The sequence below is a fragment of the Nerophis lumbriciformis genome, linkage group LG22 (assembly GCF_033978685.3).
Source record: "Nerophis lumbriciformis linkage group LG22, RoL_Nlum_v2.1, whole genome shotgun sequence".
Lineage (NCBI taxonomy): Eukaryota > Metazoa > Chordata > Actinopteri > Syngnathiformes > Syngnathidae > Nerophis > Nerophis lumbriciformis.
Window position 1 is genome coordinate 32,406,045 of NC_084569.2, and position 26,414 is coordinate 32,432,458.

A 26,414-nucleotide genomic window follows, 5' to 3' on the forward strand; every position below is an offset into this window, starting at 1 on the left:
GTCAACTTACTTTTATTGATGAAATTAACACATTTGTGAGTAGTCATCTTACTTTTGATAAAATTGACTTACATTTGTGAGTAATCAACTTAGTTTTATTGACATTAGCTCACATTTGTGAGTAGACAACTTACTTGTATTGCTAAAATTAACTCACATTTGTGAGTAATCAACTTAGTTTTATTGACAAAATTAACTCACATTTGTGTGTAGTCAACTTATGTTTATTGATAAAATTAACTCACATTTGTGAATAGTCAACTTACTTTTATTGATCAAATTAACTCACATTTGTGAGTAGTCAACTTACTTTTATTGATAAAATAAACTTACATTTGTGAGTAGTCAACTTACTTGTATCGATAAAATTAATTCACATTTGTGAGTAGTCAACTTACTTTTATTGATAAAATTAACTCATATTTGTGAGTAGTCAACTTACTTTTGTCGATAATATTAATTAACATTTGTGAGTAGTCAACTTACTTTTATTGATAAAATTAACTCACATTTGTGAGTAGTCAACTTACTTTTATCGATAAAATTAACTTATATTTGTGAATAGTCAACTTACTTTTATTGATAAAATTAACTCACATTTTTGATTAGTCAACTTCCTTTTATTGATGAAATTAACTCACATTTGTGGGTAGTCAACTTAGTTTTATTGATTAAATTAACTCACATTTGTGATTAGTCAACTTACTTTTGTCGATAATATTAATTAACATTTGTGAGTAGTCAACTTACTTTTATTGATAAAATTAACTCACATTTGTGAGTAGTCAACTTACTTTTATCGATAAAATTAACTTATATTTGTGAATAGTCAACTTACTTTTATTGATAAAATTAACTCACATTTTTGATTAGTCAACTTCCTTTTATTGATAAAATTAACTCACATTTGTGAGTAGTCAACTTACTTTTATTGATAAAATTAACTTACATTTGTGAGTAGTCAACTTACTTTTATTGATAAAATTAACTTATTTGTGAGTAGTCAACTTACTTTTATTGATACAAGTAACTCACATTTGTGAGTAGTCAACTTACTTTTATTGATAGAATTAACTCACATTTGAGAGTAGTCAACTTACCTTTATTGATAAAATTAACTCACATTTGTGAGTGGTCAACTTACTTTTATTGATAAAATTAACTCACATTTGTGAGTAGTCAACTTACTTTTATTGATAAAATTAACTTACATTTGTGAGTAGTCAACTTACTTTTATCGATAAAATTAATTCACATTTGTGAGTAGTCAACTTACTTTTATTGATAAAATTAACTTATTTGTGAGTAGTCAACTTACTTTTATTGATACAAGTAACTCACATTTGTGAGTAGTCAACTTACTTTTATTGATAAAAATAACTCACATTTGTGAGAACGTAACTTACTTTTATTGATGAAATTAACACATTTGTGAGTAGTCACCTTACTTTTGATAAAAATTGACTTACATTTGTGAGTAATCAACTTAGTTTTATTGACATTAGCTCACATTTGTGAGTAGACAACTTACTTGTATTGCTAAAATTAACTCACATTTGTGAGTAATCAACTTAGTTTTATTGACAAAATTAATTCACATTTGTGAGTAGTCAACTTATGTTTATTGATCAAATTAACTCACATTTGTGAATAGTCAACTTACTTTTATTGATCAAATTAACTCACATTTGTGAGTAGTCAACTTACTTTTATTGATAAAATTAACTTACATTTGTGAGTAGTCAACTTACTTGTATCGATAAAATTAATTCACATTTGTGAGTAGTCAACTTACTTTTATTGATAAAATTAACTCATATTTGTGAGTAGTCAACTTACTTTTATTGATAAAATTAACTTATTTGTGAGTAGTCAACTTACTTTTATTGATACAAGTAACTCACATTTGTGAGTAGTCAACTTACTTTTGTTGATAAAATTAACTCACATTTGTGAGTAGTCAACTTACTTTTATCGATAAAATTAACTCACATTTGTGAGTGGTCAACTTACTTTTATTGATAAAATTAACTCACATTTGTGAGTGGTCAACTTACTTTTATCGATAAAATTAACTTACATTTGTGAGTAGTCAACTTACTTTTATGGATAAAATTAACTCATATTTGTGAGTAGTCAACTTACTTTTATTGATAAAATTAACTCACAATTGTGAGTAGTCAACTTACTTTTATTGATAAAATTAACTTATTTGTGAGTAGTCAGCTTACTTTTATTGATACAAGTAACTCACGTTTGTGAGTAGTCAACTTACTTTTATTGATAAAATTAACTCACATTTGTGAGTAGTCAACTTACTTTTATCGATAAAATTAACTCACATTTGCGAGTGGTCAACTTACTTTTATTGATAAAATTAACTCACATTTGTGAGTGGTCAACTTACTTTTATCGATAAAATTAACTTACATTTGTGAGTAGTCAACTTACTTTTATTGATAAAATTAACTCACAATTGTGAGTAGTCAACTTACTTTTATCGATAAAATTAACTCACATTTGTGAGTAGTCAACTTACTTTAATCGATAAAATTAACTCACATTTGTGAGTAGTCAACTTACTTTTATTGATAAAATTAACTCACATTTGTGAGTAGTCAACTTACTTTTATTGATTAAATTTACTCACATTTTTGATTAGTCAACTTACTTATATTGATAAAATTAATTTATATTTGTGAGTAGTCAACTTTTATTGATAAAATGAATTCACATTTGTGAGTAGTCAACTTACTTTTATTGATAAAATTAACTCACAATTGTGAGTAGTCAACTTAATTTTATTGATAAAATTAACTCACATTTGTGAGTGGTCAACTTACTTTAATCGATAAAATAACTCACATTTGTGAGTAGTCAACTTACTTTTATCGATAAAATTAACTCATATTTGTGAGTAGTCAACTTACTTTTATTGATAAAATTAACTCATGTGTGAGTAGTCAACTTACTTTTATTGATAAAATTAACTCACATTTGTGATTAGTCAACTTACTTTTATTGACGAAATTAACTCACATTTGTGAGTGGTCAACTTACTTTTATCGATAAAATTAACTTACATTTGTGAGTAGTCAACTTACTTTTATTGATAAAATTAACTCACATTTGTGGGTAGTCAACTTACTTTTATCGATAAAATTAACTCACATTTGTGAGTGGTCAACTTACTTTTATCGATAAAATTAACTTACATTTGTGAGTAGTCAACTTACTTTTATTGATGAAATTAACTCACATTTGTGAGTGGTCAACTTACTTTTATCGATAAAATTAACTTACATTTGTGAGTAGTCAACTTACTTTTATTGATGAAATTAACTCACATTTGTGAGTAGTCAACTTACTTTTATTGATGAAATTAACTCACATTTGTGATTAGTCAACTTTTATCGATAAAATTTACTCACGTGTGAGTAGTCAACTTACTTTTATTGATAAAATTAACTCACATTTGTGAGCAGTCAACTTACTTTTATCGATAAAATTAACTCACATTTGTGGGTAGTCAACTTACTTTTATTGATAAAATTAACTCACATTTGTGAGTAGTCAACTTACTTTTATTGATGAAATTAACTCACATTTGTGGGTAGTCAACTTACTTTTATTGATTAAATTAACTCACATTTGTGATTAGTCAACTTTTATCGATAAAATTAATTAACATTTGTGAGTAGTCAACTTACTTACATCGATGAAATTAACTCACATTTGTGAGTAATCAACTTACCTTTATTTATAAAATTAACTCACATTTGTGAGTGGTCAACTTACTTTTATTGATAAAATTAACTCACATTTGTGAGTAGTCAACTTACTTTTATTGATAAAATTAACTTACATTTGTGAGTAGTCAACTTACTTTTATCAATAAAATTAATTCACATTTGTGAGTAGTCAACTTACTTTTATTAATAAAATTAACTTATTTGTGAGTAGTCAACTTACTTTTATTGATACAAGTAACTCACATTTGTGAGTAGTCAACTTACTTTTATTGATAAAATTAACTCACATTTGTGAGAACGTAACTAACTTTTATTGATAAAATTAACTCACATTTGTGAGAACGTAACTAACTTTTATTGATAAAATTAACACACATTTGTGAGTAGTCAACTTACTTTTATTGATGAAATTAACACATTTGTGAGTAGTCATCTTACTTTTGATAAAATTGACTTACATTTGTGAGTAATCAACTTAGTTTTATTGACATTAGCTCACATTTGTGAGTAGACAACTTACTTGTATTGCTAAAATTAACTCACATTTGTGAGTAATCAACTTAGTTTTATTGACAAAATTAACTCACATTTGTGTGTAGTCAACTTATGTTTATTGATAAAATTAACTCACATTTGTGAATAGTCAACTTACTTTTATTGATCAAATTAACTCACATTTGTGAGTAGTCAACTTACTTTTATTGATAAAATAAACTTACATTTGTGAGTAGTCAACTTACTTGTATCGATAAAATTAATTCACATTTGTGAGTAGTCAACTTACTTTTATTGATAAAATTAACTCATATTTGTGAGTAGTCAACTTACTTTTGTCGATAATATTAATTAACATTTGTGAGTAGTCAACTTACTTTTATTGATAAAATTAACTCACATTTGTGAGTAGTCAACTTACTTTTATCGATAAAATTAACTTATATTTGTGAATAGTCAACTTACTTTTATTGATAAAATTAACTCACATTTTTGATTAGTCAACTTCCTTTTATTGATGAAATTAACTCACATTTGTGGGTAGTCAACTTAGTTTTATTGATTAAATTAACTCACATTTGTGATTAGTCAACTTACTTTTGTCGATAATATTAATTAACATTTGTGAGTAGTCAACTTACTTTTATTGATAAAATTAACTCACATTTGTGAGTAGTCAACTTACTTTTATCGATAAAATTAACTTATATTTGTGAATAGTCAACTTACTTTTATTGATAAAATTAACTCACATTTTTGATTAGTCAACTTCCTTTTATTGATAAAATTAACTCACATTTGTGAGTAGTCAACTTACTTTTATTGATAAAATTAACTTACATTTGTGAGTAGTCAACTTACTTTTATTGATAAAATTAACTTATTTGTGAGTAGTCAACTTACTTTTATTGATACAAGTAACTCACATTTGTGAGTAGTCAACTTACTTTTATTGATAGAATTAACTCACATTTGAGAGTAGTCAACTTACCTTTATTGATAAAATTAACTCACATTTGTGAGTGGTCAACTTACTTTTATTGATAAAATTAACTCACATTTGTGAGTAGTCAACTTACTTTTATTGATAAAATTAACTTACATTTGTGAGTAGTCAACTTACTTTTATCGATAAAATTAATTCACATTTGTGAGTAGTCAACTTACTTTTATTGATAAAATTAACTTATTTGTGAGTAGTCAACTTACTTTTATTGATACAAGTAACTCACATTTGTGAGTAGTCAACTTACTTTTATTGATAAAAATAACTCACATTTGTGAGAACGTAACTTACTTTTATTGATGAAATTAACACATTTGTGAGTAGTCACCTTACTTTTGATAAAAATTGACTTACATTTGTGAGTAATCAACTTAGTTTTATTGACATTAGCTCACATTTGTGAGTAGACAACTTACTTGTATTGCTAAAATTAACTCACATTTGTGAGTAATCAACTTAGTTTTATTGACAAAATTAACTCACATTTGTGTGTAGTCAACTTATGTTTATTGATCAAATTAACTCACATTTGTGAATAGTCAACTTACTTTTATTGATCAAATTAACTCACATTTGTGAGTAGTCAACTTACTTTTATTGATAAAATTAACTTACATTTGTGAGTAGTCAACTTACTTGTATCGATAAAATTAATTCACATTTGTGAGTAGTCAACTTACTTTTATTGATAAAATTAACTCATATTTGTGAGTAGTCAACTTACTTTTATTGATAAAATTAACTTATTTGTGAGTAGTCAACTTACTTTTATTGATACAAGTAACTCACATTTGTGAGTAGTCAACTTACTTTTGTTGATAAAATTAACTCACATTTGTGAGTAGTCAACTTACTTTTATCGATAAAATTAACTCACATTTGTGAGTGGTCAACTTACTTTTATTGATAAAATTAACTCACATTTGTGAGTGGTCAACTTACTTTTATCGATAAAATTAACTTACATTTGTGAGTAGTCAACTTACTTTTATGGATAAAATTAACTCATATTTGTGAGTAGTCAACTTACTTTTATTGATAAAATTAACTCACAATTGTGAGTAGTCAACTTACTTTTATTGATAAAATTAACTTATTTGTGAGTAGTCAGCTTACTTTTATTGATACAAGTAACTCACGTTTGTGAGTAGTCAACTTACTTTTATTGATAAAATTAACTCACATTTGTGAGTAGTCAACTTACTTTTATCGATAAAATTAACTCACATTTGCGAGTGGTCAACTTACTTTTATTGATAAAATTAACTCACATTTGTGAGTGGTCAACTTACTTTTATCGATAAAATTAACTTACATTTGTGAGTAGTCAACTTACTTTTATTGATAAAATTAACTCACAATTGTGAGTAGTCAACTTACTTTTATCGATAAAATTAACTCACATTTGTGAGTAGTCAACTTACTTTAATCGATAAAATTAACTCACATTTGTGAGTAGTCAACTTACTTTTATTGATAAAATTAACTCACATTTGTGAGTAGTCAACTTACTTTTATTGATTAAATTTACTCACATTTTTGATTAGTCAACTTACTTATATTGATAAAATTAATTTATATTTGTGAGTAGTCAACTTTTATTGATAAAATGAATTCACATTTGTGAGTAGTCAACTTACTTTTATTGATAAAATTAACTCACAATTGTGAGTAGTCAACTTAATTTTATTGATAAAATTAACTCACATTTGTGAGTGGTCAACTTACTTTAATCGATAAAATAACTCACATTTGTGAGTAGTCAACTTACTTTTATCGATAAAATTAACTCATATTTGTGAGTAGTCAACTTACTTTTATTGATAAAATTAACTCATGTGTGAGTAGTCAACTTACTTTTATTGATAAAATTAACTCACATTTGTGATTAGTCAACTTACTTTTATTGACGAAATTAACTCACATTTGTGAGTAGTCAATTTACTTTTATCGATAAAATTAACTTATATTTGTGAGTAGTCAACTTAGTTTTATTGATAAAATTAAGTCACATTCGTGAGTAGTCAACTTACTTTTATTGATAAAATTAACTCACATTTGTGAGTGGTCAACTTACTTTTATCGATAAAATTAACTTACATTTGTGAGTAGTCAACTTACTTTTATTGATGAAATTAACTCACATTTGTGAGTAGTCAACTTACTTTTATTGATGAAATTAACTCACATTTGTGGGTAATCAACTTACTTTTATTGATGAAATTAACTCACATTTGTGGGTAGTCAACTTACTTTTATTGATTAAATTAACTCACATTAGTGATTAGTCAACTTTTATCGATAAAATTAACTCACGTGTGAGTAGTCAACTTACTTTTATTGATAAAATTAACTCACATTTGTGAGTGGTCAACTTTTATCGATAAAATTAACTCACATTTGTGAGTAGTCAACATACTTTTATTGATAAAAATTAACTAACATTTGTGGGTGGTCAACTTACCTTTATTGATAAAATCAACTCACATTTGTGAGTAGTCAACTTACTTTTATCGACAAAACTAACTCACGTGTGAGTACTTTAGAGAGTTAAATCATTTTGCAAAGCAGTCTGCTGAAAATGACGGAAAGCATAGCAACTGACGCTGTAATCAAAGTTGAAATTGCCAAAAAAACACATTTTAAGATATTCCACACTTTACTGCCACCTGGCGGCTAACGTTGTTAGTGTGCCCCCCCTGCCAATTTGTCACGTTCCATGTGTCAGGTCAACCGTGACAAATGGGGCCATTTGAACTGTAAAACAGATTAATTAAAAATATCAAAATATGCTAATAAAACACTTTGGACACGAGCAAGTCAACACACATCAATATAAGTATTAATCTATAATATTAGCTACATTTTAACTGTCATATTACTTACTTTACAGCTCCTTCCCTTCACCACGGCCATAAGCGGCTTTAGTCGCATCATTCATGAGGTGATTTTGGTTGAAAGAAGAAAAAGACAAAACACACAAGGTGAGGTGACAGTTAGCAGAAGAATGACACGTAATGATAATGAGGGGGAGACTTTTATGGCGACTACAGTGTCGACAGAAGACAATGAAGGCTACATGGAAACAGATGGCATACAGTACAATGGAGACATACAGAGTTTGGAAATATTAAATGTCAAATGTACACAGGGGGAGCCATTAAATAAGTTTTCAATAGTAGCATTTTGATGCAGCCCTTTATATTGTTCTTGTCATGCTGATTCAACGCTAATTGTTTACATTTCTTCCTACACAGCGGTCTCAAAACTCTCAATTTGTTTTGGTTTCGTGGCAAAAAGTCTCTCCCATGTCAATACGCTTTATAGAGACTTTTTGTTTTATATTCAAGACGTTAAAACCAATATGTGCTAAGCAGCTTAGCTTTTAGCAGCTATGCTAATTAGCATAACATCTAATAACACACAAGTAGGAAACCGGGTAAGAGAACGCGACGCAACATATAGAAAGGTTTTGTTCGCAAATGTTGGGAAATATTTCACGTTTGTGACAGGAGACTCTTGAATGTGATGAAAATGGCTTCACAAAAGACAAGATACTGACCTCGCTCGCCGCCTTCTACTTGTTCCTGTTTGTCTTTGAAGTCGACTGGACTGAAAAACTTGACATCTTTTTTTTATCGTGGTTATAAAGAACAAAACTAGAAGACAAAGTGCGACGTAAAAACACATTTCTTTGACATTTCGGGGCAGCTGTGTCTGCTAGCAGCCAGCTAGCTGAGGCTGAGCTAAATGCTAACAACCGTTAGCGTAACTTCTCCATTTGATGCCAACATAAGATATCTTAACAAAAGCATTTTTTATTAGTGAAAACGCAAATCAGCGGAAAATATATTGATATATCTCAATAATTAAACTTAATGTTTTTATTTTTATTAAAAAAAAGAAAGAAAACAAAGTTGTAACCAGTTAACTAGGTAGGTAGCTAGCATGTAACGAGTAAAAATATGGCCCCATTCTTGGGTGGATCTCGCATGAGAGGAAGAGGTGAGGTTAATCATTTTGCTGAAAATAATGGAAAGTATGAATCCCCTTCTCACTGTATTAGCCAATATATATAAAAAAAAAAAAACAGTTAAAAAAAGGGCATATTTTGCAATGCGGTCTGCTGAAAACAATGGAAAGCGCCACTTGTTAAAGTTGGGAGTGCTACAAAACACACTTGAAAAAAATTCAAACACTCCACTCCCGTTTGGCACGTTTTACGTGTCAGGTAAACCGCGACGAATGGTGGTGTATAAATCCCTTTCCTACTGTATTAGCCAATAAATGAATAAGGTGAAACCAGGTGGGTAGCTAGCATGTAACGAATAAAAAACTATATATAGTAAGGAAGAAATTCATATGGTCCCATTCCTGGGTGGATCTCGCATGAGAGGAAGAGGCGAGGTTAATAATTTTGCTGAAAATAATGGAAAGTATGAATCCCCTTCCTACTGTATTAGCCAATAATAATTTAAAAAAAAAACAGTTAAAAAAAGGGCATATTTTGCAATGCGGTCTGCTGAAAATAATGGAAAGCGCCACAAAACACACTTGAAAAAAAGGTGTAACCAGTTAACTAGGTAGGTAGCTAGCATGTAACGAATAAAAAACTATATATAGTAAGGAAGAAATTCATATGGCCCTATTCCTGGGTGGATCTCGCGTGAGAGGAAGAGGCGAGGTTAATAATTGTGCTGAAAATAATGGAATGTATGAATCCCCTTCCTACTGTATTAGCCAATAAATATTAAAAAAAAGAGTTTAAAAAAAAAGGGCATATTTTGCAATGCAGTCTGCTGAAAATAATGGAAAGCGCCACAAAACACACTTGAAAAAAATTCAACACTCCACTGCCGTCTGGCACGTTTTACGTGTCAGGTAAACCACAAAGAATGGGGTCGTATGAATCCCCTTCCTACTATATTAGCCAATAAATATTAAAAAAAACTGTTAAAAAAAGGGCATATTTTGCAATGCTGTCTGCTGAAAACAATGGAAAGCGCCACTTGTTAAAGTTGGGAGTGCTACAAAACACACTTGAAAAAAATTCAAACACTCCACTCCCGTTTGGCACGTTTTACGTGTCAGGTAAACCGCGACGAATGGTGGTGTATAAATCCCTTTCCTACTGTATTAGCCAATAAATGAATAAGGTGAAACCAGGTGGGTAGCTAGCATGTAACGAATAAAAAACTATATATAGTAAGGAAGAAATTCATATGGTCCCATTCCTGGGTGGATCTCGCATGAGAGGAAGAGGCGAGGTTAATAATTTTGCTGAAAATAATGGAAAGTATGAATCCCCTTCCTACTGTATTAGCCAATAATAATTTTTAAAAAAAACAGTTAAAAAAAGGGCATATTTTGCAATGCGGTCTGCTGAAAATAATGGAAAGCGCCACAAAACACACTTGAAAAAAATTCAACACTCCACTGCCGTCTGGCACGTTTTACGTGTCAGGTAAACCGCAACGAATGGGGCCATATGAATCCCCTTCCTACTGTATTAGCCAATAAATATTAAAAAAAAAAAACAGTTAAAAAAAGGGCATATTTTGCAATGCGGTCTGCTGAAAATAATGGAAAGCGCCACAAAACACACTTGAAAAAAATTCAACACTCCACTGCCGTCTGGCACGTTTTACGTGTCAGGTAAACCGCAACGAATGGGGCCATATGAATCCCCTTCCTACAGTATTAGCCAATAAATATTAAAAAAACAGTTAAAAAAGGGCATATTTTGCAATGCTGTCTGCTGAAAACAATGGAAAGCGCCACTTGTTAAAGTTGGGAGCGCCACAAAACACACTTGGAAAAAAATTCAACACTCCACCGCCGTCTGGCACGTTTTACGTGTCAGGTAAACCGCGAAGAATGGGGCCGTATGAATCCCCTTCCTACTGTATTAGCCAATAAATATAAAAAAAAAAAAACAGTTAAAAAAAGGGCATATTTTGCAATGCAGTCTGCTGAAAATAATGGAAAGGGCCACAAAACACACTTGAAAAAAATTCAACACTCCACTGCCGTCTGGCACGTTTTACGTGTCAGGTAAACCACAAAGAATGGGGCCGCATGAATCCCCTTCCCACTGTATTAGCCAATATATAAAAAAAAACAGTTAAAAAAAAGGGCATATTTTGCAATGCGGTCTGCTGAAAATAATGGAAAGCGCCACTTGTCAATGTTGGGAGTGCCACAAAACACAAAGAATAGGGCCGTATGAATCCCCTTCCTACTGTATTAGCCAATAATACAAAAAAAGAGCATGTTTTTTTAGTTCTGATATATAATAATTTGCAGTTACGTCAATTGATATTTTCGTGTGGACCGAAAGACTACTGCCATACTTTGCTAGTGTAGCTACAAATTATTTTTAATTTTTTTTTTTTTTTTTTTTAAAGAGGAGTGCCTGTGATTTGTACAGTGGTACATGCACAACACGTATGTTCATACATTCCACAAACATACAGTAGCTCGTGCTCTCTTCTGTGTCTAAGACAATGACAAAGAAAGAAGGCGCCTGCGGAGGAACCAAAACCGACAAGCTTGCAGCTTAAATCTTGCTGTGCATGAGCAGAAATGTTGTCTTTGGAGGTACAAAATGGACAGAATAGGGGGGCAATAATAATAATAATAATAATCATAATAATAAAGACAACATAGGATAACACTGGGAGGTGTTTTGGAGCGTGACATAATACATGTTTAAAAGCTATTAGCAGGTACAGCAAACATAACATTTCAAAAATAAATACATAAATATTCTAATGATAAACATTCAGGTTGATAGTGCCTATTTTGCTGGTGGCATGGAAACACAAAGACTAGAATCAAAAAAAAAAAAAAAAAAAATCATTCTTTACGTGTGGCTTCTATTTGCGATTGCCTTCTTGGCAAATTTTGTGTGCAGCATTTTCACAACAATCCTCCTTTTCCTTCTCAGTGTTCGCCTCCTGCCTTCGTCCCAGCTGAGGAGCGGTCTAAGGTGTCACGCTCGTTCATCCTCCTCTGCACCGACACAAGTGTCCACCGGGGGGGGGTCCTCGATGCGATCGCCTCGGAGAAAACGCCGTGGTGAGCGACGGGAAAAACGAAATGGAGTGATCGGGCTGAGACTAAAGCCCGCGTTGAATAAAAAAAGGTATTTTCGTTGTCGTCTCTAAGTCGGTCCAAGTGGAACCCGTTTAAGTCGACGGAAATTTTAAAATGTGGATATTGGGCGATAAAAAAAATAGATTGTTTTCCTCCATATGTGTACTTCCACATTTTAATCGATACCGTACCAATTCTCGATAAGTAAGCAGCAAGTACAGTACAGTTAGTAGAACAACTGTGTTTTCATTACTGTGTACTGTACTATATATATATATATATATATATATATATATTAGGGCTGTCCGATAGTGGCTTTTTTGCCGATATTCCGATATTGTCCAACTCTTAATTACCAATACCGATATCAACCGATACCGATATATACAGTCGTGGAATTAACACATTATTATGCCTAATTTGGACAACCAGGTATGGTGAAGATAAGGTCCTTTTTAAAAAAAATAATAAGATAAATAAATTAAAAAACATTTTCTTGAATAAAAAAGAAAAGTAAAACAATATAAAAACAGTTACATAGAAACTAGTAATTAATTCTTTTTTTTTTTTTGCGCCATGACTAGGGAAGGTTTTTGGGTTGGTGCACTAATTGTAAGTGTATCTTGTGTTTTTTTATGTTGATTTAATAAAAAAAATAAAAAAATAAAATAAAAAAACGATACCAATAATAAAAAAACCGATACCAATAATTTCCGATATTACATATTTAAAGCATTTATCGGAGAATGTATTGCATTTTCCCCATAATCCTTTGCAATGGATTTAAATTAGTGTATTTTTCGATTTTTTTTTAATGCTGATTGGACTTTTTTTTTTCTAATGTCCACAAGGTTCAATGAGCAGGATGTGTTATGTGTGACCATGTTTGTTGAATTTTTTTGCTGGTAGGTTTTTTTTTGTTTTTTTTTTGCGCCATGACTAGGGAAGGTTTTTGGGTTGGTGCACTAATTGTAAGTGTATCTTGTGTTTTTTATGTTGATTTAATAAAAAAAATTAAAAAAAATTAAATAAAAATCGATACCAATAATAAAAAAAACGATACCAATAATTTCCGATATTACATCTTTAAAGCATTTATCGGAGAATGTATTACATTTTCCCCATAATCCTTTGTAATGGATTTAAATTTGTGTAGTTTAAATTTTTTTTAATGCTGATTGGACTTTTTTTTTTCTAATGTCCACAAGGTTCAATGAGCAGGATGTGTTATGTGTGACCATGTTTGTTGAATTTTTTTGCTGGTATTTTTATTTTTTTGCGCCATGACTAGGGAAGGTTTTTGGGTTGGTGCACTAATTGTAAGTGTATCTTGTGTTTTTTATGTTGATTTAATAAAAAATAAAAAATAAAAAACCGATACCAACAATAAAAAAAACGATACCAATAATTTCCGATATTACATATTTAAAGCATTTATCGGAGAATGTATTACATTTTCCCCATAATCCTTTGCAATGGATTTAAATTTGTGTATTTTTCGATTTTTTTTTAATGCTGATTGGACTTTTTTTTTTCTAATGTCCACAAGGTTCAATGAGCAGGATGTGTTATGTGTGACCATGTTTGTTGAATTTTTTTGCTGGTAGGTTTTTTTTTTGTTTTTTTTTTGCGCCATGACTAGGGAAGGTTTTTGGGTTGGTGCACTAATTGTAAGTGTATCTTGTGTTTTTTTATGTTGATTTAATAAAAAATAAAAAAAATAAAAATAAAAAACCGATACCAATAATTTCCGATATTACATCTTTAAAGCATTTATCGGAGAATGTATTGCAATTCCCCCATAATCCTTTGTAATGGATTTAAATTTGTGTAGTTTAGATTTTTTTTAATGCTGATTGGACATTTTTTTTTCTAATGTCCACAAGGTTCAATGAGCAGGATGTGTTATGTGTGACCATGTTTGTTGAATTTTTTTGCTGGTAGTTTCTTTTTTTTTGCGCCATGACTAGGGAAGGTTTTTGGGTTGGTGCACTAATTGTAAGTGTATCTTGTGTTTTTTATGTTGATTTAATAAAAAAATAAAAAAATAAAAAAAACGATACCAATAAAAAAAAACCGATACCAATAATTTCCGATATTACATCTTTAAAGCATTTATCGCAGAATGTATTGCATTTCTCCCATAATCCTTTGTAATGGATTTAAATTTGTGTAGTTTAGATTTTTTTTAATGCTGATTGGACATTTTTTTTTCTAATGTCCACAAGGTTCAATGAGCAGGATGTGTTATGTGTGACCATGTTTGTTGAATTTTTTTGCTGGTAGTTTTTTTTTTTTTTTTGCGCCATGACTAGGGAAGGTTTTTGGGTTGGTGCACTAATTGTAAGTGTATCTTGTGTTTTTTATGTTGATTTAATAAAAAAAATAAAATACAAAACCGATACCAATAATAAAAAAAAACGATACCAATAATTTCCGATATTACATCTTTAAAGCATTTATCGGAGAATGTATTGCATTTTCCCCATAATCCTTTGCAATGGATTTAAATTTGTGTAGTTTAGATTTTTTTTTAATGCTGATTGGACTTTTTTTTTTCTAATGTCCACAAGGTTCAATGAGCAGGATGTGTTATGTGTGACCATGTTTGTTGAATTTTTTTGCTGGTAGTTTTTTTTTGTGTGTGCCATGACTAGGGAAGGTTGTTTGAATTGGGTTGTACAAGTAAATTATGTGCACATGGTCACATTGATGTGCAATTAATAGCCACTGACTTAAGTTGCTTTCGTTGGCCACCAGATGGCCAAAAACGGCAGCTTCAGACTGCTGAAAATGTTTTAAATAATTTGAAAACACAGCGTCCAGCCAAATGCTTATTGGACTTGTGCAGCCCAGTTGAAGCGATGACGGGCTGATTTTGGCCCACAGGCTGTAGTTTGGAAACCACTGCTGTAGTTAATAAGCTCCTTTTTCGCTATCCTCTAGTTGTGGGGCAGACTGGCTCGTACATGCACATGCTTCATCCGCTATTGCCATTACTGAGAAAGCATATAGTTCGAACAAATACCTGTCAGTAGACTCGCTATGGAAGCGCTAAAAACAACAAGAAAGATGGCGGGGAGAAGACACTTTTGAAGTGGTGACACGTCAGTAAGACCGCCCACAAAACGGCACATCCTAAAGAGACGTTCAGAAAGCGCCGTGAAGATGGTTCGCAAAAAATAATCTATGCAACATTTGGGCCAAAGAATCATCATTATATGTTGTGTCACCCACAAGTTTTATTAATATTTAAAAAAATCATAATATGTCTGAAAGTTGCCATTTGAAATGCCTATAGTTTTGTGTCATGTCTGTTATATTTTTGTACTACCACAGTAGCACACGTACCACTGGTCATATGTGGGCTCCAACTAGTGGTACGCCAAATAATTACCTAATTAAATATTCAAACACAGTGTTACTGTTCAAACTGTGTAATGTTACAGTGGCCCAAAATACCAAAAATACTTGATAAATAAAACCTCTGCTTTGTTTTTAATGAATACCTAGGCCTACTACGCTACTGTATGTTATTATTGGTCATTATGGTGGTACTTGGAAAGCCAAAATGAAACAACAGAGTTAACATTCTCCGAGTCTGGTGATTCCATCATTTCTGCCAGGGGTTGTAATATTCATGCAAACCATAAAATAAATAGCGTCCCTACTAAGCGGAAATTCACCAACCATGGGGGGGGGGGGCATAATTTGATATTTGGAGCGGAGGAAAAACAAATCTATATCTACCGTATTTTTCGGACTATTAGTCGCAGTTTTTTTCATAGTTTGGCCGGGGGTGCGACTTATACTCAGGAGCGACTTATGTGTGAAATTATTAACACATTACCGTAAAATATCAAATAATATTATTTAGCTCTTTCACGTAAGAGACTAGACGTATAAGATTTCATGGGATTTAGCGATTAGGAGTGACAGATTGTTTGGTAAAAGGTATAGCATGTTCTATATGTTATAGTTATTTGAATGACTCTTACCATAATATGTTACGTTAACATACCAGGCACGTTCTCAGTTGGTTGTTCGGAGTGATGAATGAAGAATCCTCTCGAACAAAAATGCTATCGACACATACTGGACGAAACGGGATATACTTCCGGTTCAAGGCACGAAACAGGAAGTACATGCAGTAAGTGAACTCGTCCAAAGGATGGCGTCATGGCACAAACAATAACACACCTTCTCAGTGTATCTGCGTTGAAAACTATCTGTTGACTACAAAACATTGTGGCCTTTTGCGAAGAAAAATCCATAAATTAGCCGCACCATTTTATAAGCCGCAAGGTGCAAAGCGCGGGAGAAAAGTAGCAGCCTATTGTCTGAAAAATATGGTGTATTGTATTACCGTATTTTTCAGACTATAAATCACAGTTTTTTTCATAGTTTGGCCGGGGGTGCGACTTATACTGAGGAGCGACTTATGTGTGAAATTATTAACACATTACCGTAAAATCAATCAATCAATCAATCAATGTTTATTCATATAGCCCTAAATCACAAGTGTCTCAAAGGGCTGCACAAGCCACAACGACATCCTCGGTACAGAGCCCACATAAGGGCAAGGAAAAACTCACCGTCGATGTGAATGACTATGAGAAACCTTGGAGAGGACCGCATATGTGGGTAACCCCCCCCTCCCCCCTCTAAATAATATTATTTAGCTCATTCACGTAAGTGACTAGACGTATATGATTTCATGGGATTTAGCGATTAGGAGTGACAGATTGTTTGGTAAACGTATAGCATGTTCTATATGTTATAGTTATTTGAATGACTCTTACCATAATATGTTACGTTAACATACCAGGCACGTTCTCAGTTGGTTATTTATGCCTCATATAACGTACACTTATTCAGCCTGTTGTTCACTATTCTTTATTTATTTTAAATTGCCTTTCAAATGTCTATTCTTGCTGTTGGGTTTTATCAAATAAATTTCCCCAAAAAATGCGACTTATATATGTTTTTTTCTTTCTTTATTATGCGTTTTCGGCCGGTGCGACTTATACTCCGGTGCGACTTATACTCCGAAATATACGGGAGTCAACTTAATCGTTTTATGCTGCAGGGATTGACACAGGTCGTCGACATAAACGGGTTCCACTGTATCCTTCTTTTGCAATAATTTCAAAGTGATAAACCATTTTTTGTGTCTTTTTTTTTACCCTTTCTAGACGGGGTTTTTTTTCCGCCATGAAGGACTCGTCGTGAATGCGAAAGGGGTGTACATCTAAACGGCGATCCACTATTTCTCCTCCAATAAAGGCAATACGGCATCGTAGCTTTAATCAGCATTTCTCAGAAATAATTGTGAGACTAAATGAATCTCACACGCTCCGGACGGACCTTACCTATTGGGAGGGGTTACATTACACCCTACTCTACCTTACCACTCTCTTCCATGGTCTTTGTGTGTTTTCATCAGCTGTGAAGACCTCCATTTGCATATTGCCCTTAGTCATTCTCCATTTTTTTGTTTTTTTTTGCTCATTCGAAGAGTAGGCATTCCATCGGATCATCATGAAAGGTGTGCGATGAGGTTGAGGAGCGTTCGTGAGGACAAGAGATGGTAATGAGAGCGTCTTGAGGCGATGAGAGGGTTGTCAGCAGTGCGAGCGACGTGAAGCATCCGATACATTAGTGAGAAGGTTGTGTGCTTTCTTCATTAGCAAGTGAGAGTGTTTGCTTGTGAGCCTTTTTGCTTTCCAAGTCCTGGGAATCATCAACTCTTCCATACAATATATATATATATATACACATACATACATACTAGGGGTGTAACGGTACGTGTATTTGTATTGAACCGTTTCGTTACGGGGGTTCCGGTTCGGTTCGGAGGTGTACCGAACAAGTTTCCACACGGACATATTAAGTAGCGTAACGCACGTTGTGTAAACAATGCACACCGAGGCACAACACATGGCATGCTAGCAGCTAACGGGCTACGATAGACTGACCATACGTCAGGGCGGAGTTTCTTAAATGCCTCAAATGTCCGGCATTTTGAGTTAGGGTTGCGTGTATTTTCAATGTACGTTCAGGGTTAAGAAGGGGTTAAAAACAAAACAAATTGGGCACCCAGCAGCATTGGTGAGGGAGGGGCAGAGACAGAGAGAGAGAGAGAGTTATGATAAACGCGCATGAGTCGCCAGGCTCTGCTTTTTATTCATAGATTTATCACATTTAATTTTTTATTATCTATAGCAGGGGTGTCAAAAGTGTGCCCCGGAGGCCATTTGCGGCCCACGGCTAATGTTTTAAAGGCCCACGGCACATTCTAAAAATACTACTAAAATAAACAAAAACATAAAAAAAGTGAAATAAGAAAGCCTAAAGGTGAAATTTAATTTAGAAAAAGTTGCAATGTTGACTAATAAAACAAAGCTGTTTTTTTTTCTTTCAAACTGTCATTGCTCAAAACATAATATTGAATCAAAATCAATGTTATTATGAATTATTGACCTATCCAAAGTTCCGATTACTTCACATCAAATATTCCACTAAGAAAAATATTTTTGGTGGAAGATTTTGCAAATTTGGTAAATAAAAAAACCAAAAATGTACATTTTGTTGTTTTCTTACTGTACCGAAAATGAACCGAACCGTGACCTCTAAACCGAGGTACGTACCGAACCGACATTTTTGTGTACCGTTACACCCCTAATATATATATATATGTATACACATACATACATATGTGTATATATATATATACACATATATGCATATATATGTATGTATATATATACACACATGTATGAATATATGTATATATATATATATATACACACACACACATATGTATGTATATATGTATATATATACATACACATATTCATATATGCATGTATATATGCATATATACACACACACACACATATATACATATATATATATATATATATATACAGTATATATGTATATATACACATACATATATAGTTGAGCTTAAAGTAAATCTGCCAATCCTTTGCGAGGGAATGATGGCCAAAGAGCAAGGCAGAAAGGAAGAAAACTGCGATGATGTGGGAAGGATACAGGAAAAGGTCAAAGGCGATATCCCGCCTCTCCTTGGCGACATTCTTTTCAGGGATGCGACTGCGTCCCGTTGGTGGCGGAGAGAAGTCTGGCCTTGTCTTTCCCCGAGCCTTGCCTTTGTAAGACGCTCCCGGCGTGGCTTCCGCTCGCGCTCGCCGCGTCCGCCGCGCGCTCTTTCTCACAGCCGCTTTCCGAACGCCTGGAATTCTGACGCGAAGGTGTGCTGGGCGGGCGGGAAGGTTTGCCGTTCTTCTCATCTGAAGCGGACAGGGACATGTATACATCAGGGTTCGTACACCTTTTCCATGGCCAAATTCAAGCTCTTTTGTAAGGACTTTCAAGATCAATTGTCCAGGTTTTCCAGTACCCTTCAAAAGGCAAAAAACCAGTGTGGATCAATCCATAGCCTTGTTGTTTGAGGTCACCAAATGCTGTCTGTAGGAAAAATACGGAAGATTTGCTACAACCTAAGCCTAACATTGAAGCAGCAGTTATCATGAACTGAATGGAGCATAGAAAATGAAGCAGTGTGACTATTCAAAGTCATTGGTGTTTGCAAACGTGTCTCCATTTGTGTTGTTTTTCCACATTTCTTGTTCTTTTTCTTACTTACAGCACTTAATGACATCGGAACAGCACGGATTGATTCACACCGTATTTGTGCTTGTAAACTGCATAATGTGATATAATTACACATACCCTCAAAATGCTAATTTCACTCATTTATTAACAAAACGGTTCCACATTAATATAAGGATAATAAATAGAGATGTCCGATAATGGCTTTTTTGCCGATATCCGATATTGTCCAATTCTTAATTACCGATTCCGATATCAACCGATACAGATGTATACAGTCGTGGAATTAACACATTATTATGCCTAATTTTGTTGTGATGCCCCGCTGGATGCATTAAACAATGTAACTTTACCATGAATTGATTAACGTGGACCCCCGACTTAAACAAGTTGAAAAACGTATTCGGGTGTTACCATTTAGTGGTCAATTGTACGGATTATGTACTGTACTGTGCAATCTACTAATACAAGTTTCAATCTGTCATGTCTGTGTAATCATGTTTTGTCTTAGTCATGTTTTGTTTAGTTATTGGACTCTTTAGTTTCTGGCTTTTCACTCCCTTGTCTTGTTTCCATGATTACCCATTAGTTTCACCTGTTCCATGTTTGGATTCATTGTGCACTCTTGTTTGTCACCATAGCAACCCATTAGTTTTCACCTGTCACGTCACGCACCTGTTTCACGTTTTGAGTCACGCACCTGTTTTCGTTAATCATGTCTGTAGTATTTAAGTTCATAGTTTTTGCCATTGTGCAAGTGTTTGGTTTCATAGTTTGTTCTCCGCCATTGTGCGCGCCTTTTGTTTACTTCCTTGTTTTGTATTTATAGTGTTTAAATAAAAATGTACCTTCATTCCCGTCTCGCCCGAGCCAACTTTCCGTTGCCTTCGAGAAAAACTAAACCCCAGGACCAAGTCTTGACACAATCAATAATAAATAATAAATGGGTTGTACTTGTATAGCGCTTTTCTACCTTCAAGGTACTCAAAGCGCTTTGACACTACTTCCACATTTACCCATTCACACACACATTCACACACTGATGGAGGGAGCTGCCATGCAAGGCGCTAACCAGCACCCATCAGGAGCAAGGGTGAAGTGTCTTGCTCAGGACACAACGGACATGACGAGGTTGGTACTAGGTGGGGATTGAACCAGGGACCCTCGGGTCGCGCACGGCCACTCTTCCACTGCGCTCAATCAAAAACAAGGTTTTCCAAAATAAGAGAACAACTTCAACTCCAGCTATGGAAAAAAAGTGCCAACATGGCACTGCCATATTTATTATTGAAGTCACAAAGTGCATTATTTTTTTTAACATGCTCTCCCTGAGAGAATCCTGATACCCACTACAACTATGGGAAATACTATACTTTGACTTTCACAAAGTGCATTATTTTTAATTTTTTTTAAACATGCCTCAAAACAAGTCCAGAGTATTTTAGAGCAGTGGTTCTCAACCTTTTTTCAGTGATGTACCTACCCCCTGTGAATTTTTTTTAAATTCAAGTACCCCCTAATCAGAGAAAAGCATTTTTGGTTGAAAAAAAGAGATAAAGAAGTAAAATACAGCACTATGTCATCAGTTTCTGATTTGTTAAATTGTATAACAGTGCAAAATATTGCTCATTTGTAGTGGTCTTTCTTGAACTATTTGGAAAAAAAGATAGGTTTTTATTTATATTTATAAAGGATTTTTGAATTGTTGCTATTTTTAGAATATTTAAAAAAAATCTCACGTACCCCTTGGCATACCTTCAAGTACCCCCAGGGGTATTTGAGAACCACTGTAATAGAGCATACTTGAGACCTCCGAATTCGGGAGATGGGGGGTTGGGGGGGTGTCTTGAGGTGGGCGGGTTTGAGGTGGGGGGTGGGGGGGCGGCGTTTGGTGGTAGCAAGGGGTTCTGGGTATTTGTTCTGTCGTGTTTATGTTGTGTTACGGTGCGGATGTTCTCCCGAAATGTGTTTGTCATTCTTGTTTGGTGTGGGTTCACAGTGTGGCGCATATTTGCAACAGTGTTAAAGTTGTTTATACGGCCACCCTCAGTGTGACCTGTATGGCTGTTGATCAAGTATGCAATGCATTCACTTGTGTGTGCGTAAAAGCCGCATATATTGTGTAACTGGGCCGGCACGCTGTTTGTATGGAGGAAAAGCGGACGTGACGACAGGTTGTAGAGGACGCTAAAGGCAGTGCTTTTAAGGCACGCCCCCCCAATATTGTTGTCTGGGTGGAAATCGGGAGAAATTCAGGAGAATGGTTGCCCCCGGGAGATTTTTGGGAGGGGCACTGAAATTCGGGAGTTTCCCGGGAAAATCGGGAGGGTTGGCAAGTATGCCCTACGTCCGTGTTTTACCGGATATGTACCGCTCCGTACAGCGGCGTTTTAAAAAGTAATTCATTTTACTTTTTGAAAACGATACCGATAATTTCCGATATTACATTTTAAAGCATTTATCGGCCGATAATAGCCGATATTAAAAACCCTCAAATCTAGACTCCAAACATCCCAGAACAAGCTAGTCAGATTACTTCTAGACCTCCACCCCAGATCACACCTCACTCCTACCCACTTCTCCTAAGTGGGCTGGCTCAGGGTGGAGGACAGAGTAAAACAACTTGCACTGAGCCTAGTCTATCAAATCCGCTACACCTCCCTGATACCGAAGTACATGTCAAACTACTTCCATAACGTAAATGACCGACATAACCACAACACCAGGGGGAGCTCCACTAACCACGTTAAACCCAGATTCCGATCTAACAAAGGTCTTAACTCATTCTCTTTCTATGCCACATCAATGTGCAATGCGCTCCCAACAGGTGTAAAAGAAAGGGCATCTCTATCCTCCTTCAAAACCGCAATAAAAGTACACCTCCAGGCAACTTCAACCCTAAACTAACACCCTCCCCGGATTGTTAATAATCAAATGTAAACAATCAAATGTAGATACTTTTCTTATGCCTTCTGATCGCTCTCTTTCTCTCTATGTCCACTACTTGCTGTACATATCCTATCAAGTCAGACCTACACTGTTCCAATATCCATTTCTTTGTTCTCAATTGTTGATGACTGATGATAACAACCAAACCCAACCCCCCCCCCTCTACACCCCGAATTGTAAATAATGTAAATAATTCAATGTATACACCCTGATGATTATCTTGTGTGATGACTGTATTATGATGATAGTATATATCTGTATCATGAATCAATTTAAGTGGACCCCGACTTAAACAAGTTCAAAAACTTATTCAGGTGTTACCATTTAGTGGTCAATTGAACGGAATATGTACTTCACTGTGCAACCTACTAATAAAAGTCTCAATCAATCAATCAATCAAAATTATCGGACATCTCTAATAATAAATTCAATGAAAATATTTTGTTTGTTTCACAACACCTCAGTCACCTTTCATTAAGCCTTATAACTGTCATTAAGCCTATAACCGATTTTTAGTTGAGGGAAGTTCTTAACATTATAATTTATCATTGACAAACGCTCACTTTTTCCCCTTTCATAGCTCGTAATAACTGTCAGTAATTAACAGGTAATCTAGCCCTGATCTCACAGATTAGGTCTAGAATGTACCAAAAGGTTAGAAAACAGACCTTTAACTAACGTTAGTTAACTTGTTGCGGAAAGGTGGATATCCTATTTTGCATACTTTGCAGCAGGCTACACGTGGATTTGGTCCACGTTTTATCCAAAGTTTGTATTTGTCATTTTCCATCCAACGTTCATTAAAACGACAACCTCCCGGTACGATGGACCGATGCACCACTGTCCTCTTGGGGGCGACACAGAGCCGTATATACATGACAACAACCTAATGTAAGGGCTCGTGCAAAGCCAACAGATCAAGCGTGTAGCTTTCATTTTTAAGGAAACTTATTTTATTTTGTTCCATTTTATAATTAGCCTATTTAGTCAGACTGCCGAGACATATGATGAACATTTCCAAGCACTTACAAACACTTCACCCAAAATTCAAGCATTTTTCAAACCTTGAAAACACAACATTAAAATCCAAGCATTTTCAAGGTTTTTAAGCACCCGTATGAACCCTGATGCATTTATCAGAGCTGTTTATCTATTTTATGAAGGAATTTAGTTAATCATAGAACTGGCACTCAATGTTATTAAAAAGCATTGATTTTGAATCGAGAATGGTTTTGAATCGAAAACCCGATTCTGAATCGAATCGTTACCCCCAAGAATCGAATCGAACCGTGTGATGCCTGAAGATTCACAGCTTTAATCTGTTCTTCTCTTTTAGTCAAGTCATTTATAAAAAGGTAAACATGGTAGGCTATACTCTACTGGGAGCTCGCAGCTACACAACAGCTGAGCATGCAATAGCACGCAAGCTAAACATATGTAATAAGTGTCCTTAATTGAACAATATTGCAGTCTAAAACATGACATTTGTTAATATAAACACGTATCAAATAGCTATAGTTGCATATTACTACACATACAGAGTCTCCGAGGCAGAAGTGTATTAGAAAGTATCCAGTAACAAACGTGTCCGCATCATTCAATTTACTGCATCATGAGCTTAACTCAGGGGCGTCGAACATACGGAGTTTGCTAAGTATAAAAATTAGTGGAAATTTTTGTATAAAAGAAACTGCTGTTCTACATGTGTCCACTAGATGTCGCAATAGCAATTCTTTGTATCTTTGTAGATGATGCTACATATGTAAAGAAAAAATAAACCACATGATGTTAATGCACCAGTCGAGGAAAATGAGTAAACTACACAAATAACATCCTGCAATTTGATTTTTATATTATTATTTTATCTTGATAAATTGAAAATGAACACCAATGAGTTGACTGATTATCACATAATTTATTCAGAAAGTATAAATAACGACAAATAAAGATAAGAATACTATTAACCGCAACATGTAAGTGTAAAAAAAACCCCCAACAACATTATCAGAATGTGCTTGTTCTATTTTTAAACAAAAAAACTGAACTATCTGAAGTTGTCTTTATTTTTAAGTTATTGTGCCGTGATTATACCAGTCCGGCCCACTTGGGAGTAGATTTTTCTCCATGTGGCCCCCGATCTAAAATGAGTTTGACAGCCCTGGCTTAACTTGTTGAATTATTGTAGCCACTTGGTGTCGCCACACGTACAATTACCACGACACTTCAATTTAAAGACAGCATATGTACGTCGATTGTTTTTCAGATTGTTCTCTGTTTGTGTAATTTCACTTGATCAAGCCTTTTCTAACATTCCGCACTTAAAAAAAAAAAAAAAAAAGTATTTATGATTTGTGCTGATATTGTATCGGCCAATAATCCCAGCTTTAATATCTGTATCCTAGCTGAAGTGAACAAGTTTTATCGGGACATCCCGAATTTAGTGTGTGTGTTTTGAGTACTACACACCAGCCAGTGCCTGCACAGAAGGCTGATCATGAGTACTAAGGAGCTGAGCTTGAATGGTTTCCACCACCCTCTTGAATCTGCGACTGGGACCTGAAAAAAAGAACACAAAAAACGATTTACAGCCGTCCTCAGTGGTGAAATTCATCATGATAACCCAGAATTATTCAATAGAGTTCAATATCATCCGCCATATGTTCGTATATTCAGAGGTTGTGCTGCTTGATGGGAGTTGCATGTTATCAGGGAAGAAAGTGCTAGCATCATATTTTGAACAGATGCTGACGATGTTGCAGGCAACTTTTTCATATTGTGCAATACATCCTGAATATTAATTATAGTGTGAGCAATTATAAGCTTTAGGCTTTTAAAACTGTAAAATACCTTAAAAAATGGTTTTGTGGTAGCGGGGGTGTATATTGTAGCGTCCCGGAAGAGTTAGTGCTGCAAGGGGTTCTGGGTATTTGTTCTGTTGTGTTTATGTTGTGTTACGGTGCGGATGTTCTCCCGAAATGTGTTTGTCATTCTTGTTTGGTGTGGGTTCACAGTGTGGCGCATATTTGTAACAGTGTTCAAGTTGTTTATAGGGCCACCCTCAGTGTGACCTGTACGGCTGTTGACCTAGTATGCTTGTGTGTGTGAAAAGCCTTAGATATAATGTGATTGGGCCGGCACGCCAAGGCAGTGCCTTTAAGATTTATTGGTGCTCTATATGTCTCCCTACGTCCGTGTACACAGCGGCGTTTCAAAAAGTCATAAATTTTACTTTTTGAAACAGACACCGATAATTTCCGATATTAGATTTTAAAGCATTTATCGTCCGATATTATCGGACATTCCTAATATATATATATATATATATATATATATATATTTCTAAGTGATCCTTATCATGTTGTCACTCAGGGGTGTCCAAACTTTTTTACCTGAAGGACGAACACTGAAAAATTAAGGTATGCCGGGGCCATTTTCATATTTTTCATTTTTATGGTTCCCCTCAATTCGGTGACTGT

The 26,414-nt window shown here is 34.1% G+C and overlaps 1 protein-coding gene across 3 annotated transcripts in view; it reads right to left on the reverse strand.

Annotated features, from left to right (window-relative positions):
* Nucleotides 1-19,305: 19,305 nt before the first annotated feature.
* Nucleotides 19,306-26,414, reverse strand: part of brsk1b (BR serine/threonine kinase 1b) — a 79,742-nt gene continuing 72,633 nt past the window's right edge. For all 3 annotated transcript variants that reach the window (XM_061973723.2, XM_061973722.2, XM_061973724.2), the window contains 2 exons: nt 25,405-25,494; nt 19,306-19,667 (listed from right to left, as the gene is read on the reverse strand). In XM_061973723.2, the coding sequence (XP_061829707.1) occupies nt 19,459-19,667; nt 25,405-25,494 (299 nt within the window). In that variant the 3' untranslated portion in view covers nt 19,306-19,458. The remainder of the gene's footprint in view (nt 19,668-25,404; nt 25,495-26,414) is intronic.